Source organism: Salmo salar, chromosome 07 (assembly GCF_965601325.2).
Source record: "Salmo salar chromosome 07, fSalSal1, whole genome shotgun sequence".
Classification (NCBI taxonomy): Eukaryota; Metazoa; Chordata; class Actinopteri; order Salmoniformes; family Salmonidae; genus Salmo; species Salmo salar.
The window spans coordinates 21826488-21846132 of NC_138297.1; the positions used below are offsets into that span (position 1 = coordinate 21826488).

General features: G+C 43.6%; 1 protein-coding gene across 13 annotated transcripts in view; it reads left to right on the forward strand.

Moving 5' to 3' along the window:
• The window catches only part of LOC106608716 (adhesion G protein-coupled receptor L3), a 314019-nt gene that overhangs the window by 60102 nt on the left and 234272 nt on the right, over window positions 1-19645 (forward strand). For 12 of the 13 annotated variants that reach the window (XM_045721692.2, XM_082977451.1, XM_082977453.1 and 9 more), the window contains one exon: window positions 10115-10301. In XM_045721692.2, the coding sequence (XP_045577648.2) occupies window positions 10247-10301 (55 nt within the window). In that variant the 5' untranslated portion in view covers window positions 10115-10246. The remainder of the gene's footprint in view (window positions 1-10114; window positions 10302-19645) is intronic. The other variant, XM_082977448.1, reaches the window with a different exon arrangement.

Genomic DNA, 19645 nt, shown 5'->3' on the forward strand with positions numbered 1-19645 from the left:
AGGGCGAGGTGGTTGTCATGACAACACCCGCTCACCTGACGCGCCGTGGCGATATCAGCCGTTGTTGCCATGGCTTACCTCGAGCCAGGCCTCCCGAGGGCGTCTTATGACAATTCATGAGCTGGAACGCCACACTTATACACCCACCACCTTCATCCCTTGCTCCATCCATCCCTCACTCTTCCATCTATCCATCCCTCTCTCTCCCTCTCCCTCCCTGCATCCATTTGTGCCACATTAGGAAGGATGTGCCGTGAGAGGGAGGAAAAAAAGAATGGAAAAATTGATGGTGCCTGAGCTTTGCATTATAATAGAGCAGATTTCCCTTGCCTTTATACTCAGAATATCTGCATTTATTCAGTTAACTGTACACTACAGCTTCTGCATGCCTTTATTCTCTTGCCTGGTGGGACAATAGAACTCAGGCCATTGAGTATGTGCATGTGTTTAGTAATACTAATAATAACGCTAGCCTACTGACAATATAGTGCTTTTCAAGACAATCAAAGGTCTTTCCCACCTTGGGATTGTGTGTGCGTGCTTATGCTAACATCTCTGCCGACGACTACCTCAGCCATCACTCACACATGGACAGGTGTCTTGAAAGTGCCAGCACATTGTAACTGAATGGGCTAAAGCTAGTGCTATTATCTTCTACAAGCTGTCGATCGGTGGCTAGCTGTGGCATAGGACTCACTGACAGCAGGCAGTTTAGATATATACTAGCTAACCAATCCAAAGTACATTCCCAGTAGCATGTCTGAATCTAATCTAAACTCAGTAAACCTGCCCTCAGTTGTAAAACCTGCCCTCTGTGACCATGTTGGGAAGTGGTATTTCTACATGTATTTAGGACGATATATTTGATACGTTATTTTTACATAAGACATCAGCAAGACGAGTAAAAGAAAAAGTAGCACTACAGTATTCATGGAACAAAATCTGGCAGGTTGGTATCTAACCCCATATTAAGTAGTGTATGTGAGAGTGACTCAAGCAGGCGTGGCATGGTAACATTATACTTAGCATGATCCCATCAGATAACACTGAGGATCAGGTTGCACTTTGTTGCTGCTCGCATTTGTGTGGACGCATAAGCTCATTCTGCCCTAATGAAAACGGCTTTAGTTTCCTTGCGTGGGAGAAACTGTGGAGCTAGGTGAACTAATTGTGGGTGGTGATGTACATTTAGGACAACTCTGATCGTTATCATACCAATAAAGGCCCGGCCAACTCAGTTTTGAAACGGGTGTTGTAGATCGGCGATACCCCAAACCATGTTGACTTGTAAACCTTAGAAGCTTGGAGAAGTAGCAATTTCAGAAAATATCCTGTTACTGTTTTGAAGTGTTGGCGTTCAAAGCAAGGCATTACTTGTTCGGTTGTGCGTGTAGTGCATTTTTGTCAGAACAAATCATGTGTTTTCAGCATGGAGCTCGTGGCAATCACGTTTTACAAGCCAATGATATGCAAACGAGCAGTTGTATCCAAATATGTAAAATGGTTTGGCGTACCTGATTACTGATGGGTCCTGGAACACATTCAAAGTGAGGAGCAGTGCAGCTTGAGATTGGATGTTGATATCAGTTTCATAGTGCCAACTGATTGCAGTGAGAGGAGGTATGATTGTGGTGTCATCAGACAGCAAAAGCAGGGCCACAGGCTGGAACGATGAGCCATCGCAGCTTGGCTTACTGAAGTTATATGACTTGGCAACTGCTTTAGCCTGTTCATAGAAATGCATGGTATAACACTCTTACAATGTGTCATGTCAAGAGTCCTGTAAGACAGGCTTTTTACAGCTCCTGAGTATGCAGGCTTTTGTTCCAGCCCTCACTGTCACACCTGTTTTTTTGTTTTAAAAAAAATAATCAATCTGGTATTCCGTCTGGGGGGTGTGATGCTGTTGGGCTAGAACAAAAGCCTGCATGCCAGGTAGCTCTGCAAGGTGGTTGGAGACCCCTGCTGTTGGGCTTTTGAAGCTGGATATACGTAAGACATCTCCAGGCACACTTTGATAACCACACACAAACACCCATTGTGCATTGTGGGGGGAAAACATTGTTTTGAGTTAGACTGATATTGATTTAGATTTACCATGAGCCCCTTGAGAAACAGCTAGTGTTTTCATGCTGTTCTGAGACAGGAAAGAGCAGGTGTTTGGAAGCCTAATTGTCTAACACAGTCAACTCCACTGTTCTTAATATCTCAATATTTACCCATGAAGAGGTTATCATTGTTAGGTACGCTGGAGGTGTTTGACAGTAAAGTTAAATGTTGAGGGACTGAAATTCATATGCAACTAATAAGCTAGTCAACTACGCTGAACAAAAATATAAACGCTAAATGTAGCGTTGGTTTCATGATCTGAAATAAAAGATCCCAGAAATGTTCCAGACACGTTTATCTCAGATTTTGTGAACAAATTTGTTTACATCCCTGTTAGTGAGCAGTTCTCCTTTGCCAAGATAATCCATCCACCTGACAGGTGTGACATATCAAGAAGCTGATTAAACAGTATGATCATTACACAGGTGCACCTTGTGCTGGGGACAAAAAAAAAGCCACTCTAAAATATGCAGTCACACAACACAATGCCACAGATGTCTCATGTTTTGAGGGAGCGTGCAATTGGCATGCTGACTGCAGGAATGTCCACCAGAGCTGTTGCCAGAGAATTGAATGTTAATTTCTCTACCATAAAACCTTGTTTTAGAGAATTTGGCAGTACATCCAACCGTCCTGACAACTGCAGACCAAGTGTATGGCGTTGTGTGGGAGAGCGGTTTTCTGATGTCAACGTTGTGAGCAAAGTGCCCATGGTGGCGGTGGGGTTATGGTATGGGCAGGCATAAGCTACGGACAATGAACACAATAGCATTTTATCTATGGACATTTGAATGCACAGAGGTACCGTGACGAGATTCTGAAGCCCATTGTTGTGCCATTGATCCGCAGCCATCACCTCATGATAATGCACAACCCCATGTTGCAAGAATATGTACTCAATTCCTGGATTTACTTATATGAACTGTAACTCAGTAAAATCTTAAATCGTTTCATGTTGATTTTATAATTTAGTTCAGTATAGCTTGTCGGTAATTTTTAAGGAAGGAAACAGTATTGTTGAATGTTAAGGGACTGAAATTATAATGGAACTGATAAGCTACTCAGCTAGCTAGCTGTTAGCTATGCTACTTGCTTGCAGCTAGCATTTTTGTTGCAAGGAAACATTTGCATGGTATTGTAGGGGCGGCAGGTAGCCTGGCGTTTTCTTTTTTTTTATTATTATTTTTTTAACCTTTTATTTAACTAGGCAAGTCAGTTAAGAACAAATTCTTATTTTCAATGACGGCCTAGGAACAGTGGGTTAACTGCCTTGTTCAGGGGCAGAATGAGCGTTGGGCCATTAACCAAAATGTTGCTGGATCGAATCGCCAACAAAGTACAAATCTGTCGTTCTGCCCATGAGGCAAGGCAATTAACCCTAATTTCTCCAGGGTCGCCGTCAATACTGGCTGACCCTGGCTGTGTCCCCACTCTCCGAGGGTGTCTCAGGGGAAGTGGGATATGAAAAAACACCTCACACTTGTACAGCTTACCCACTTGTACATACAGTGAAACAGGACTATATAAGCACCCCCTAATTATTATATTATTATGCTAGCTTAGCTACCTCCATTTTACCTTTGTTTCCATTTTCTAAAACAAAGAAAAAAGGTACTAAATGATGAAACTGGATGAGGTTTTGTGAAGAGAGAACACTAGATATTGCTTTTGCTTGGATCAATACTATCCATTACAACTGAAGGGTAAGCTATCACTGTAGCTCCATGTTCCCTAGATCTGAACTGAATCGGGGACCTTTTTTTAAACTTTCGCTCAAGCGAGGCCAGCCAAGTGATTTGCCTGTTTCTTTTGTTACTTCCATGTATCTTTGTCTCCCATTTTTTGCCTCATAATTTTAATAACAGTACTTCATCAATCAGTGGATATACACTGCTCAAAAAAATAAAGGGAACACTTAAACAACACAATGTAACTCCAAGTCAATCACACTTCTGTGAAATCAAACTGTCCACTTAGGAAGCAACACTGATTGACAATAAATTTCACATGCTGTTGTGCAAATGGAATAGACAACAGGTGGAAATTATAGGCAATTAGCAAGACACCCCCAATAAAGGAGTGGTTCTGCAGGTGGGGACCACAGACCACTTCTCAGTTCCTATGCTTCCTGGCTGATGTTTTGGTCACTTTTGAATGCTGGCGGTGCTTTAACTCTAGTGGTAGCATGAGACGGAGTCTACAACCCACACAAGTGGCTCAGGTAGTGCAGCTCATCCAGGATGGCACATCAATGCGAGCTGTGGCAAGAAGGTTTGCTGTGTCTGTCAGCGTAGTGTCCAGAGCATGGAGGCGCTACCAGGAGACAGGCCAGTACATCAGGAGACGTGGAGGAGGCCGTAGGAGGGCAACAAACCAGCAGCAGGACCGCTACCTCCGTCTTTGTGCAAGGAGGAGCACTGCCAGAGCCCTGCAAAATGACCTCCAGCAGGCCAAAAATGTGCATGTGTCTGCTCAAACAGTCAGAAACAGACTCCATGAGGGTGGTATGAGGGCCCAACGTCCACAGGTGGGGGTTGTGCTTACAGCCCAACACCGTGCAGGACATTTGGCATTTGCCAGAGAACACTAAGATTGGCAAATTCGCCACTGGCGCCCTGTGCTCTTCACAGATGAAAGCAGGTTCACACTGAGCACGTGACAGAGTCTGGAGACGCCGTGGAGAACGTTCTGCAGCCTGCAACATCCTCCAGCATGACCGGTTTGGCGGTGGGTCAGTCATGGTGTGGGGTGGCATTTCTTTGGGGGGCCGCACAGCCCTCCATGTGCTCGCCAGAGGTAGCCTGACTGCCATTAGGTACCGAGATGAGATCCTCAGACCCCTTGTGAGACCATATGCTGGTGCGGTTGGCCCTGGGTTCCTCCTAATGCAAGGCAATGCTAGACCTCATGTGGCTGGAGTGTGTCAGCAGTTCCTGCAAGAGGAAGGCATTGATGCTATGGACTGGCCCGCCCGTTCCCCAGACCTGAATCAAATTGAGCACATCTGGTACATCATGTCTCGCTCCATCCACCAACGCCACGTTGCACCACAGACTGTCCAGGAGCATGCCCAGGCATTGTAGGGAGGTCATACAGGCACGTGGAGGCCACACACACTGCTGAGCCTCATTTTGACTTGTTTTAAGGACATTACATCAATGTTGGATCAGCCTGTAGTGTGGTTTTCCACTTTAATTTTGAGTGTGACTCCAAATCCAGACCTCCATGGGTTGATAAATTGGATTTCCATTTATTATTTTTGTGTGATTTTGTTGTCAGCACATTCAACTATGTAAAGAAAAAAGTATTTAATAAGATTATTTCATTCATTCAGATCTAGGATGTGTTATTTTAGTGTTCCCTTTATTTTTTTGAGCAATATATATATATATATATATATATATATATATATATATATATATATATATATATATATTATATATATATATATATATACACACTCTTCCTCCTCTATCTTCATCCACTGTCCTTTCCCCTTTTCACCAGATAGATTTTAATTGTGTTTTTCATGGTCTATCTAGGCTATTTGGCACTGGCGGAATGCTAAAATAACGGCAAACAACAACACTGATTAAAAAGTTTGCTGTCTGAGACTCCGTAATGAAGTGGTTTAATTGAAGTGGTTTTAACTGGCGCTACTGCTAGCATGCAGTGAGTTTGGAAGCCTTATCTAAAGGGATTTAACTGAACAAGTACCCTTCTAACGCCAGCCACTATAATGTATCATAAGGCTCCTTGGAATATAAGAGGAGTTGGCAACCTAGTCTGGGTTTTCAACCGAGTCTCTCTTACTTTTTGGATTGAAACCGGTCCAAGCCCTTACTCATAAATATGCATTTTCAGATACGTGTTCCTCAGTGGCTGGTTACTTTTCCTACTTATGTTCACACTTCTTTTGTAGAGAGATCATGTTAATGATTGTGATGACAAGATTACTGAAAGGTAGCAAGTTCTGCATGTAATGTGCATAATGTAATGCAATAATTTCAAGTTACAATCCTGTTATTAGCTGCTTTCATATTGTTTCCTTAGTGAAAGGCTGTAAATGTGAAAATTGAGAAATACTTTGTTTGGAACAGCACACACACACACACACACACACACCACTGATGTAGATTGAAAGCGACTCTTATGTCCATGGTGCTTGGCCGTCTAGATCTCATTGTCCCCTGTCAGGAGCAGCAGCCCTGTCGTTCTGGTGACCAGCCTGCTGTATTTTTGTGACAGTTTGGGTGCAGAGCTCCTAAAAAAAAAAGGCCACATCGCCGAAGAAGACCTCTGAGGAATCAGTGATAGTGTCCCCATGAATCCTTCAGGCCATCTTTTTTTCTTTTTAGATCCCATTTTAGAATGTCTCCAACTAGCTGGGTCGTGTTCAGTGGGGCACACCTTAGCAAAAAGTTTTGAAAAAGTAAATGAAAAGGTCTGTTTCTTATTGCACAAGTCCAGGTTGTCCCTTTCTGTTTCAGTCCATTTTATTTCGTTTGGTGCATAATTAACATGCCCCTTGCCTGGTAGCACGTTGACATGACATTTTCTTCACCGTGCACCAATCAGATCAGGGACCTGTATTTCACGCTTCAAATTTCCTGTATTGCGATGATCAATCTTATCCTGTTGGAGATCTTATTTTTCTTACCTCCCCCACTAGACAGATTATTCTCAATTATTAGCTCATATGCAAGGGTATCTGTGTCATCAAATAATGGCATGCCATTCCACATTACCTCATGCGCAGGCCTAAAACACTATGCCTACAACATTAATGAGTTATGGTCTAAACCAGTTTTCCTCGCTAGACCAAAATATATTTTATATTTGATATTCTTCAAATAGCCAACCTTTGCCTTGATGACAGCTTTGCACACTCTTGGCATTCTCTCAACCAGCTTCACCTAGAATGCTTTTCAAACAGTCTTGAAGGAGTTCCCACATATGCTGAGCACTTGGTGGCTGTTTTTCCTTCACTCTGCGGTCCAACTCATCCCAAACCAACTCAATTGGGTTGAGGTCGGGGGATTGTGGAGGTCAGGTCATCTGACGCAGCACTACATCACTCTCCTTCTTGTTCAAATAGACCTTACACAGCCTAGAGGTGTGTTGGGTCATTGTCCTGTTGAAAAACAAATGATAGTCTCATTAAGCCCAAACCAGATGGGATGGTGTATCGCTGCAGAATGCTGTGGTAGCCATGCTTTTTAAGTGTGCCTTGAATTCTAAATAAATCACAGACAGTGTCACCAGTAAAGCAACCCCACACCATAACACCTCCTTCTCCATGCTTTATGGTGGGAAATACAAATGCAGAGATCATCCGTTCACCCACACCGCGTCTCACAAAGACATGGCGGTTGGAACCTAAATCTCAAATTTGGACTCCAGACTAGTCTCCTCTGAACAGTTGATGTTGAGATGTCTGTTACTTGAACTCTAATGAACTTATACTCTGCAACAGAGGTAACTCTGGGTCTTCTATTCCTGTGGCGGTCCTCATGAGAGCCAGTTTCGTCACAGCGCTTGATGTTTTTTTGCGAGTACACTTGAAGAAACTTTCAAAGTTCTTGAAATGTTCTGTATTGATTAACCTTCATGTCTTAGTAATGATGGACTGTTGTTTCTCTTTGCTTATTTGACCTGTTCTTGCCATAATATGGACTTGGTCTTTTACCAAATAGGGCCATCTTCTGTATACCCCCCTACGTTGTCACAACACAACTGATTGGCTCAAACACATTAAGAAGGAAAGAAATTCCACAAGTTAACTTTTAACAAGGCACACCTGTTAGTTGAAATGCATTCCAGGTGACTACCTCATGAAGCTGGTTAAGAGAATGCCAAGAGTGTGCAAAGCTGTCATCAAGGCAAAGGGTGGCTATTTGAAGAATTTCAAATATAAAATATATTTTGATTTGTCTAACACTTTTTTGCTTACTACATGATTCCATATGTGTTATTTCATAGTGTTGATGTATTCACTATTATTCTACAATGTAGAAAATAGTAAAAATAAAGAAAAGCCCTTGAATGATGGGGTACATTTACAGATTGTTGCCAACATCTACAAAGTAAGAGGTGTAGCTACATAGACAACACAACAATGTAAACTAACTTTTTATTGCACAGATTCAAGATGGTAGCATAATTTTAGGTGGAGTTCAATGTGTTCAGGGAGTTTAGTGTGCTGATGGTGAATGACATTAAGTGATGCAGGTTAGCATTTTTCGTCTTGTATCTTGTTCTGGAGGCAGCTCAGCAGAGTGGTCACTAGCTGGCACAGCCACAGTCATAAAATCAGATTGTAAACCTAACCCTTACCTTAGCCCTAACCTTAACTAACCACACTGCTATGCCTAACCCTAACATTAAATTAAGACCAAAAAGCCATTTTTTATTTTTATAATATAGCCATTTTTTACTTTGCAGCTGGCCTATCTAAAGGGGGAAATTGCTTAATTCTACCTTCAGGACAAGACTGACGACAATAACCGTCAACCTGCTAAAAGTAGTCAGGGCTTAACTGATGAGTACAGTACAATGACCTACAACCCTATACTAATTCCCTTTATAAATTCCCTTTGTATGGAATGGGCCACTCTTGATAGGCTACACCCCTCTCTGTTTTTTAACTCTAATATCTGTCCTCAAAATCTATTATTCTTAATCTAGTTTGGATTTTTGGAAGGATTATGCGTTAGATAATTCCTGCTACATGCGATCTGAAAATGTCATGCAACGGAGGAAGGAGGATTATCAAGAAAGAGAACGCGTAACCAAATGAGATCACCAATATGCATGGGAATTGAGATTGAGTACAGTAGGGGGGGGTACAGTCATTTTGGTTTGCTTGGTCAAACTGTGCTTGCTCTTTGACCTTTTTAAAGTCAGCCAAGACAGAATTTAAAAATATGATTTTCTGAGATTAAGTGCAGCATCTCAATAACATTTGCAGAGGGTATAAACATTGTCTGTGCTCTTTTGGATTAAATAGCTCTAGATTATAATTCGGTATTATGATATGTTGTAGATGCACTATAATAGATAGTTTGGGGGCTATTCGCTAAATCTGTTTTAACCTCTATTTTGATGATACAGTTGCATTTTTATCCTGATATTATGAATCATGTCAAACGACGCAACATCAAATGGTGAATATTAGACAATGTGTATCATATTCCCAAATGTTTCAAAATTGACATGCTACCTTTGTTTGACAAAATTCCTTATCAACATATTTAATGTGTATGATGACCCCGTTTTATGGTAACTAGCAATAGCCTCAAGATTTTACCCACCAGTATTACAAGTTCACCATTGCCAACCCTCCCTTGCGCTTACCATAGGTCACTGCGGCTCAATACAATTGCGTGGGAGACCATTTTTTTTTTCTTCTGATAATGGGGAAAAAGGTGGATATACCACATTGGCCGCTTGTGACGCACTGTACTATATGTTCTCCACTGCAGACACATCTCAAACTTTGAAGATAATGTTCACACCCACAGGAAAGGGAAAAAAGGCACTCTCTTTTCCGGTAGCAATTATCATCAACTGTCCGAAAATACTCTGAGACTGACTGGAATAGTGTGTGGTGGTAGTGGAGCAGTGTGTTACTCTACATGGGAGTAACTGGGGCTGGTTGACACAACATGGACAAACAAAACTCAATCGCTGTTATACTGTTGTACGGTTGAACGCTCCCATACACTGTCATACTGACCCAATGTTGAGAAACTAGCCGTTTCTCATTGACGGACAATTGGTGAAAGAATACATGAATGACTCGTAGCCTGAGAGACTGCTAAAGTTACAATACATCAAGCTAGTTTTCTTCACAGGAAATAAAAAGTAATTTTATTTCACAAAACATTGCCTTGTTGGAATATTCCTTGACTATTTGTCTTTATACACCACCTAAGGTTCACAACTCGAATTCAACGATTCATTTGGTACTTTTTCTACCTAAAACACATTTCTCTCTCTTCAGAATAGGCTTTGAGGACCGTAACAGGACTGCGGCGCAGCGCAGGGAACCGTAGCATACGGAGCACTTGCTTCAGGCCCACCAGGGAAGGCCTGACCCCTCCATTGGGCGGATCGGCAGCCAGGCGGAGGGGCCATGTTGACTGCACGCCTGCTCCTCTTCGCCAGCCTGTTCGCGCCAGCAGCTCTGGGTAAGCCCGGGATGCCGCCGTCCCATTTCATGTGTCAGTTTGTTTCAGTGTCTGTCACTATTTTAAAATGTCTTTCTCTTACCCCATCCATGGTGACTGATTACTGGTTTTTCCCAAATTCCCCTGCTCTCACTTTTTCCACAAATCTCTCTCTCTCTCTCCCCCCCTCCCTCCCCCTGGCCCCTATGTATCAGTCTGTCTATGTATAGTATCTTTCTCTCTGACTTTCTCTGTTTTTCTCACTCTTCAGACAATAGAATATAGAAACCGTTTTCAAATAATTATTAACACAGTTTTGGCATAACGCACGTAGGAAAGATAGTAAAATGTGTGGTAAAGAAAGAAATGACCGGTACACTGGGTTCTGCATTAAGATATTGAGATCACTTCGCAGGCATTTTTTTTTTCACCTTCTGAACAAATTGCAACCACCTCAGATTTGACCAGTCTCCCCTTGGCCCCTGCCATTTTGTTTCAGTGGCAAAGTAAATTAAGTAATTTAAATTCAGCTTAAACTAGGGTTTGGCAACGGGGGGAGGCATCACGCAATGGCCCATGAAGATGCTAATTTGATACGGCAAAAACATTAACGAGAGATTCCATGCAAATTGAATTGTTTTGGTGCCGAATCTTTTGGCTGGGTGGCGTTGCGCTTTAGCGGCACGCTAATCAAAGCTAGCTCTTCCGCATAATGGTTTTTCCATAATGTTTATTGGGAGTGGTGTTACGTGCCTTCGATGTGTCACGCACCTGCCTTTTGTATTACTCTATTGATCCGAAGGGAACCGAGACATTATGAAGCTGCAAATTTACTGCCGACCCGCCAAAAGAGCTTGGGAGATAAAATGTCGGACAATGGGTTGCATATTAAAAACGCTGCGACTGCTGTGGCGCCATAATTCTTTCTCCACAAAGAAGAGATGCACAGAAAACATAACACCCAGTATTTTCTTTGTGTCTTAGTTATTATTTTGTTAGCCTCAAAGTGGCTTAGTGTTTATTCTTTGAAGTGGGGCAAAGATCACGCATTTCTAGATGCTGTCAGCAGATTAGTCCCAGATGTTTTGGAATGCTTCTGGTTGTAATGCTCGCGCAGGGGTTTCTTTTCTCTCCGGTCTCTCTCCCCTCCGGGGGACACTGTCCTACTTTGGAATGGAAATCCCTTGTCAACCCCCTCCACTCCCAATATGTTCAGACCAAGCACATAACTATGCTCCAATCACACCCACATACTGGTGTGCGTCCCAAATGGCACCCTATTCCCAATATAGTGCACTACTTTTGACCAGGGCCCACCAGGGCTCTGGCCAAAAAGTAGTGGACCATATAGGGAATAGGGTGCCATTTGGGATGCAGTGATGGTCTCCTCTGCTCACAGCTGCCTCTGCCTGCCTCCTATGTTTGTACATCAACATGTACACAACTGTCCGACCCCTTCCCACTTAAACCCGTCTGAAGTAAGGAGAGGGAACGAGGGAATGCCCTTGGGGGAACGTCGGTGCGGAGTGGCTGGGATCTCTAAACATTTCTGGGATTAACTCAATGATGGATTCCAAGTTGAGGAGCAATGGGAGGGAGGGAGGGAGGGAGAACAGACAAACAAACTGACAGAGAAGGGTAAGCTATGCTCCAAAACACATGAGAAGCGAACACACACACAGTTCTCCTGTCATTGGGTAATGCCGAGGAAGCCAAACGCCTTTGCAACGCCACATTCATCATGACAAAATAATGGAAACACTTGAGTAAATGAGGGATACAAAGTATATTGAAAGCAGGTGCTTACCCACAGGTGTGGTTCCTGAGTTAATTAAGCGATTAACATATCATCATGCTTAGGGTCATGTATAAAAATGCTGGGCAGGCCATTATTCAGGCCACTGTGGCTATGCACCCATCCACAGGGCAAAAGTGGTCACTGAATGGTTTGATGAGTGTGAAAACGATGTGAACCATATTCTGTGTGCCCTCTAATAGAGTTCCAGACACTTGTAGAATCTATGCCAAGTTGCATTGAAGCTGTTCTGGCTCGTGGTGGCACAACACCCTGCTAAGACACTTTTATGTCTGTGTTTCCTTTATTTTGGCAGTTACCTGCATGTCTTTGTGCGTGTGATTGTGCAATACCCCAGGAAGGATTCCATATTTATTACATTCTAGGGAAATCAAAGGGAGAATGCCCCATGGACTAGTCCTCGAGACAAGAGAATCGTGAAACTGACACCCATTTCTCACAAAAAGAGCCCAGCGCACACATCTAAATAGAAGTGGATTTGGCCACACTGGAGAGGGAAGAAGACATTTGCCGTGAGAGTGTGTGTGTGTGTGTGCGCGCCTGTGCATATTGTTCAGCTCAGAGCTTTAGCAGGTAATTGACCATCCAGGCATACACCCACACATAGAGGGAGACATACAGACTGGAATACACAGGAATACCTCACACTCATTCACACACAGGCACGCACACTCACAATCCCATCTGCAAGGCATTTACACGGCTCATCATCTGCATATTGTGTGTTAATTCAGAACGCTTCCCGCAGCCGATGTGAAATGTCACCTGAGGGTATCCCAGCATCCCCGGCTACGGGTATCCATCAGAAATATGCTAATTCTAATCCAATCCCATTGGCTCCATACAAACCCCACCAAAAATAGTTTATTTCTCAACGTTTCCAAACCTGACATCCCTTAATGAAACTCCTTGTGCTGAGGAATTCACTACTGTACACCAGGGTATCCCTGCATTTGCCTAATTAAACAAATTACTTTCCACGCTCCTATTTCAAGTGGGGAAACTTCAAGAGAGCCTACTGGGGCATGTTCAGTTTTGTTGGGATTATGGCGCGTTTGTGAAGCGTGGAACGTAACAGGCCTGCTTCGTCTGAGCAGGTGGGGGTACTGTTGGTGTAAAAGGTCAAGCTCTATCTGAATTGTATGAGTAGTTGTTTTAGTTCTCCCTTGTATCCCAGAGAACGTGACGCACATGTCAACAAAAAAAGGAGACAGCGCTAGCATCTTATGCCAAAGAGAATTGAAGGTCATTTGAGATTTAAATTTGGAAATTAGTGCTTAGAGCAAGAGTGAAACACTGCATGTTTTAGGGAAACATTTTGATTCTTTGGGGGTTCGGTAAGACTTTCACCTGATGTTTTCTTACTCAAAGAATCCAATATGAGCAATACAGTTTAGCACATTGGCATTCATGGGCACAAATTACTTGATGTGCGTTGCTCTCAACACCTTACTATAACTCTGTTAGGCCCATTTAATAATATTGAAATTGCGCAGATAGTCAGGAAAAAATTATTCAGGTTGATTAAACATTTGTCAATCGGATGCCAGTTTATTCCATATTGTTTATTCCATGTTTACTGAATAAAATAATGTTCCTTTGCTGTGTCAGTATTTCCGGTTCGTTCCACCCGTTGTCAACTCACCCGTGTATCATTTTCATAGAATTATTTGTTTTAGGATAACCTGAATGTGCATAATCCAGGTTTCTTTGAATTCTAATTCAATCATCTAAGTGGTGTAATTCCCCAATATATCTTGCCTGGCATTTTGGCTTTTATTATTAGATTTTTTATTTTTTTTAAATCTTCCATACCTAGCAACAAAATCAATACCCGGTTCCTACTCATACTTGAGAGGAAAGTGGCTTTCGCGTTCTCGTGGCGTCCATCGTCTGCCTCTGCCATTGCCAAAGTGCTGTCAGAGCTCGGAACCCGAGTGAAACATGACAGCAACATTAAGCCGCGCTGGGCCTTTTGGGCTCGTGGGGTTAAATACCCCCACCAGTTTTATAGTTTGTTTGCACTGCCCCCCCCGCCCCCAAATATATCTTCCAAATGAATGAATTAGGACTCCCCCCATGCGGCTCCCAATGCATAATTCGGTAAGCATCGGGTGATGCCATTTAAAGTGGCTTGTGGCGGGCTGAATGGCGTTTAATGAGGACTGATATTGACAGCTGGGTCAAGTGGCGGAGGATGTTGGTTTACATTAGGTGGAGTAATGTGTGCATGTGGCGCCCGACGGACTAGGCAGATAAATATTATAGAGTGACCCTTCAAACGCTACAGGGTTCCCTGCCCAAAAGACCAGGGGTTGGGATGAAAATGGTCAAGTGGGAGAAAAGTGAGTAGGCAGGGACAAATGGAAGCCATGGTGTGTGTGAGAGAGAGAATCACTTTATCCAATTTGCATAATTAAGTATTTATCTCGGCAGACAGATCTGTGTATTAACCGCACACGTACACCAGATGGTTAAGTTAATATTAGAAAACAGCATTACGTTAAAACAAACTGACATTCCTTCACATATCTGGCTTATTTGCATTCCATGGAAAGTCTCGGATAGGATACCGTAGGTGTTCCAATCAAAGCCTGCTATACATACTACTCATAGTTATGCAAATCTCCCAGTGCTTTATAGGATTGGCCCTGTAAGCTCATCCACCGCCACATACTGTATTCACACACAGGCACGACGTGGGGTGGGGGGTGGGGGGGGGGGGGGCAAGGCTGTCCTTCATCCTCTTTGCCTGGTTATGTGTCACCACGGCAGCAGCGATTTTTAAATCCACCCCTCACGGTCATACAGTATGCTTTGCCTAATTACAGGGATTATGGCTCTATCTGCACTTAGGCACTTCTCATGCAAATTGATATGTGTACTTTGCATGGGCTTTTTCATTTGAATCTCATGATGAATCTGGTTTCATACGAGCGTGCTGTTCCGTGCTGATCAAACAAAGAATAGGCTACAGTAGGTTGTGAGGTACGTTTTTACTCCCTGGGTCCAAGGTAGACGTTAGCCAATTGTCATTGATTGGTTTGTTTTGGTGTTGTTGTTTTGTGAGATGGGACACATGGCTCGTGTTTGGACATGAAACAGTTTAAGCGCCAATAGACTACAACTGCTACGATGGCCTGCTGAACAGGCTCCCCCTACAGTATGTCCGCTGAGAACGAAGGCACATCAACTCAAGGGCACAATCATTTGTTCTTGGTCTATTCCTTTTTAGTGTGTGGCATTTTATGTCAGTCAAAGGGTCAACCTAACAACAAAATATAACCATAGCAAACACAATTGCCACAAAAGGCACACAGTACATTACGATTCCACATTTAGCATCTTATTAATAGAAGCCTTGCCGTTGTTCCTATGTGTGAGAATTGGCTTTAGCCTGGTATTCTTAGCTGATTGTTCTATCCCACCCGGGGGCAATTGGTCCACTGTAGAGTACCATGATAATGTTCCTAATGGAGCTCAGAGGACAATGTAGACCAGTACAGCTTTTATTTTACACCACAATGGAATGAGGAAGGGATTAATCATTTATCATTCAATCCAAACTGCCCCCCCCCCCCCCCCCCCCCCCCGCAATTGTAATTTACCACTTCACCAGCGAGGGAGAATTTAAGCGCTTTTCTTTTTCTTTTCTTCTGAAACCGAGAATACAAAGGATATAATTACATTTACCTGAAACAAAAGTTTTGAGCTGAAAAAAAAAAAAGAGCTTGACATGCTCTCTACTCTACCCTAAGTTTAGCAGGAAGTGATAGACAACACGAATGCCCCGTCGAATCAATATATGAAGTATTGTAAAGTCTGCATTTGGGACCGAAGGCTGGGATCAAACATTACAGTGAGACTGATTAGACCTTGAGGATAAGAGAGACAGAAAGGGATGGCTACTGTGGATGGCCTTCAATGTGACACACTAGCCATGGAGGGAATTCAATACAGCCCAATGACAAAAGAAGGGCTTTATTGTAGGAAAAAGCTGCGGCCTCGTTTGGGAATCTGGCCGGCCCATTCCATTTCCTTATTAATTGTGTTTGAAGACTAAAAGAGGAGGGAGGAAAGGGTAGAAGAGAGACACCGCTTTCTCTCAGAGGAGGAGGCCCCTACTCCTACACATTTTGTTTGTAACAATGTCAGGGTCACGCTGATTCAGGTTATCTGTGTACTTCTTGATTGGACGAGTGGTATCTTGAGAAAGACACACATGCACTCACCCTTCAACCCCCCCCACACACACACACTCCCTTAACCTATTTCTCCCCCCCCCCCCCCCACACACCACACACACACACACACACACACACACACACACACACACACACACCACACACACACACACACACACACACACTCCACTATAGCCCCCCTCCCCACTAGAAATAGTTCAGGCAGTCTTTGAGGTCACAGCGTGCCTTCGATCCCATACGGGAGCTGTCGTGCCGCTGGAGAGATTGTCAATTTAGCCATTGATGGATCACCCTGTGAAGTCACCTCTCACTGTCCTCCCCTAAGTCCACCCAGGGCCCAGTTTAAGGCTGTTAGCTGCATGCCCGTGGGAGTGGGGAGACATGATAGGAATGAAACCTCCTCCTCTCTCACCCCGCAGACACTACAGGTTACAGTACACATCAAGGAAGATAAGAAAGAAAATGAATTAAGCGCTTGGACGTCCGGGGTTTTTCCTAAGGCATCATTTGTATGTATTTACTTCGGAGCTGTTCCTGAAGAAGTTATTCATTTCTAGGTATTGGTTGTAGTTATTTTGGACTTTTTGTGTGTGGCATTAGATCTATTACAACCTCCCTCTCTCACTGCATCCATGAGAAAACATTGGCCCGTCTTTATCCCTGTCCATAATAATCGGAATCATTAGGATCTGAAAGGCAACTCTGAGATGCTTGATACATATAGCCCCTGTAGTATGTTGTCTCCGACCTAAAATGGCAGGACAGTCCAAAATGAGAGGAGTCCGCAGTTAACAGCTGTCATTTTAGGGGCTCTGTAGTTATTTTCATCCCTGAAAACCACTGAGATTTCAACGGATAGGACATGGAGAGACCTCACAAAAGACTGACTGTGTCAACTGAGAAACATTGCAGGTGCACATTCCCCAGTAGTGCCCCCCCCCCCCCCCCCACACACACACACACACACACAGCGCATACACTCCCTGATCACTGGCCCTTGTTCAGTGGCATGAGGGACTTGAAGGGGATCCTTTTTCACTGTGATAATGCAGTCCTTTCTGCCTGGTGAAATGGGCAGGAGAGAGCAGTGGAACGGGAGACCCAGGGAAAGGAGCATGTCACTCTGCAGTGCAGCATCAAGCAATGTGGCATGAGATATCTCTCTCTACAGGCCCTCTGAAGGAGACAGTATGTGTACTCAGTCTGCTGTTTGAATAAAGGCTTATATTAAGTGTGGAGACATTTTAAGTGTGTTAGTACTGCTTTTCTTGTTGACGCTAATTAACTAGATCTTTGGCAATGGACTATACGTATTAAGGTTCTAGCCTTGATCAAGGGAACTGCCTTGTTCCCGGAGCCTTGTGTACGACACCGTGTGCGCGCAAACTTGTTCACGCCTCATTCTCAAATGAACTGCGTAGCTACGTCGGACTGATGCCCAAATCAAAACTCTCGACACGTTCCAACTCACGTCACGGTTCGTTTAGCGCACACGGTGGGTAACATCCCTTGCCATGCATATTCCAAGTCTCCGCCCTTTGTCTTCACGTAATAGCCTTGCGTGTGATCACTTCCATTTGAAACGTGGGGAGCGAAAGGGAATCAAAGGAAGTTCACCGGGTGCTGTTACTGCAGCTGTAGCGTAGCCACCCAAGCTAATCGAAGCGACACCACACCGTTGTTGTGCACCGAGTGTATGCTCAATGAGATTACCTGCTCTCTGTGGGTGCCTGAAGAGCGAGGCATCGAGGAGTTGTCGCCTCCACCACCCCCTCTTTATTCCCCGTCCAACATTTCTCTCCCTCTCTCATCTCCTACCCTCATCTTTTTATACTCTCCTCTTTCTCTTTCTCTTCTCACACCTTCATCCTCATCTTTTCAGTTTTATCTCGTTCTCCCCCTTATTTCTCTCCTTTAGCGTGTCATGGTATGACTGGCAGGTCCTTGTTTAATAATAATCTCGGGGAGAGCTCCGCCGCGCGACTCAATTAGCTGCTCACGCTACTGTGCGTTCTCGGCGTGCCGGCAGAACATGAGCTATTTGTCACCCGGCACGTGTATGGGTGCTACGCTACACATGTGCTGTAGCTACGCTAGCCATCACCATTCCCCTGGGTGTGTAGACTAAACAAGAAACCAGCTTAACATTGTCTTCGTCGTCCTAAATATAGAGGGACAAAGGGACATCCTCATGTATGTACCTCTGGGCTAAATGGTGCCACCATACTTGTATGTTTTGGGGACTGTCCTAGAAAACGTCGTTGTGGGGGTGGGGTGTTGAGTGACCCCAACCATCCATGGGCATTTATTGACCCAGAGGGAGGAGATGGAAGGGAGGGAGGGAGGGAGGGGGGTAAGAGAGACTTGAACGGTGCCAACCTGCACGTAGCCTACTGTATGAGTGCTACGTTAGCTAGCATCTTTCCTGTGGTATATAGGTATCCCTCCCTACCCACAATACTACAACACCCAATGCTATCTATGCTAATTAACAGAGCAGGAAGGGGGGAGGTGGTAGAGACTACTGTATATTTTGTCTAACCCTTGAAGTGTGTGTGTGCACGCACGCATGCATGTTGGGGGGAAGTGTGTGCCAGAAAAGTGTGTCTGCATGCCCGAAGGAGTGGACCAGCCTTTTTTAAACTCCTTATGTACTTGTCGATTTATCAGATCAATCTGTCAACAGTTTGCTAAACCACTTGCATCTGATACTGTTGCCCATTTAGATGTGATAGATGTTTCTATAAATATGAAATGCATTTAATCCCATTTTAATTTACACGTTTGAATAATTTGTGTTTTTCATTACGCAAGTAAACATAACCGCTAGAAGCCATAATTTGTATTAATTCATGCGTTTTACCCCTCAGATATTAAACTGCAGCAAAAAATGACGTTAGACAGGAAGAATATGCCATTTTGAATACATAAATGACCTAGTTTATCATGAAGGTTCAAGCTACTGTACTACAATAAAGTATGTGTATATGTCATGTGAAGAGGAGGAATCTTAAGTCAAACAAGTTTCTATGAGGGTACAGCAGTTGTGAACGTAGCTTTGTTGCCTAGGCTACCTCTCACACTAAGCAGGAGAACGAGACAAAAGTTAAGAATCCTCTTGTCCTTACTTGGCTTACCCTCGCACTCGAAAACAAAGATATTGCCACATTTCTCATAAGCATGCAGAGTTCATAAATGCGACGCAGGTTCTCATCCCGAGACAATATGGGCTTAATGTCAAATGTATTATCCATTATTATTTTTGCTGCCGAAAACGACTCTTCCTCTCAGTCCTGCTGTTGAATATACAATCTATGTGGTGGAGAGGGAAAGTGGTGTGTCCT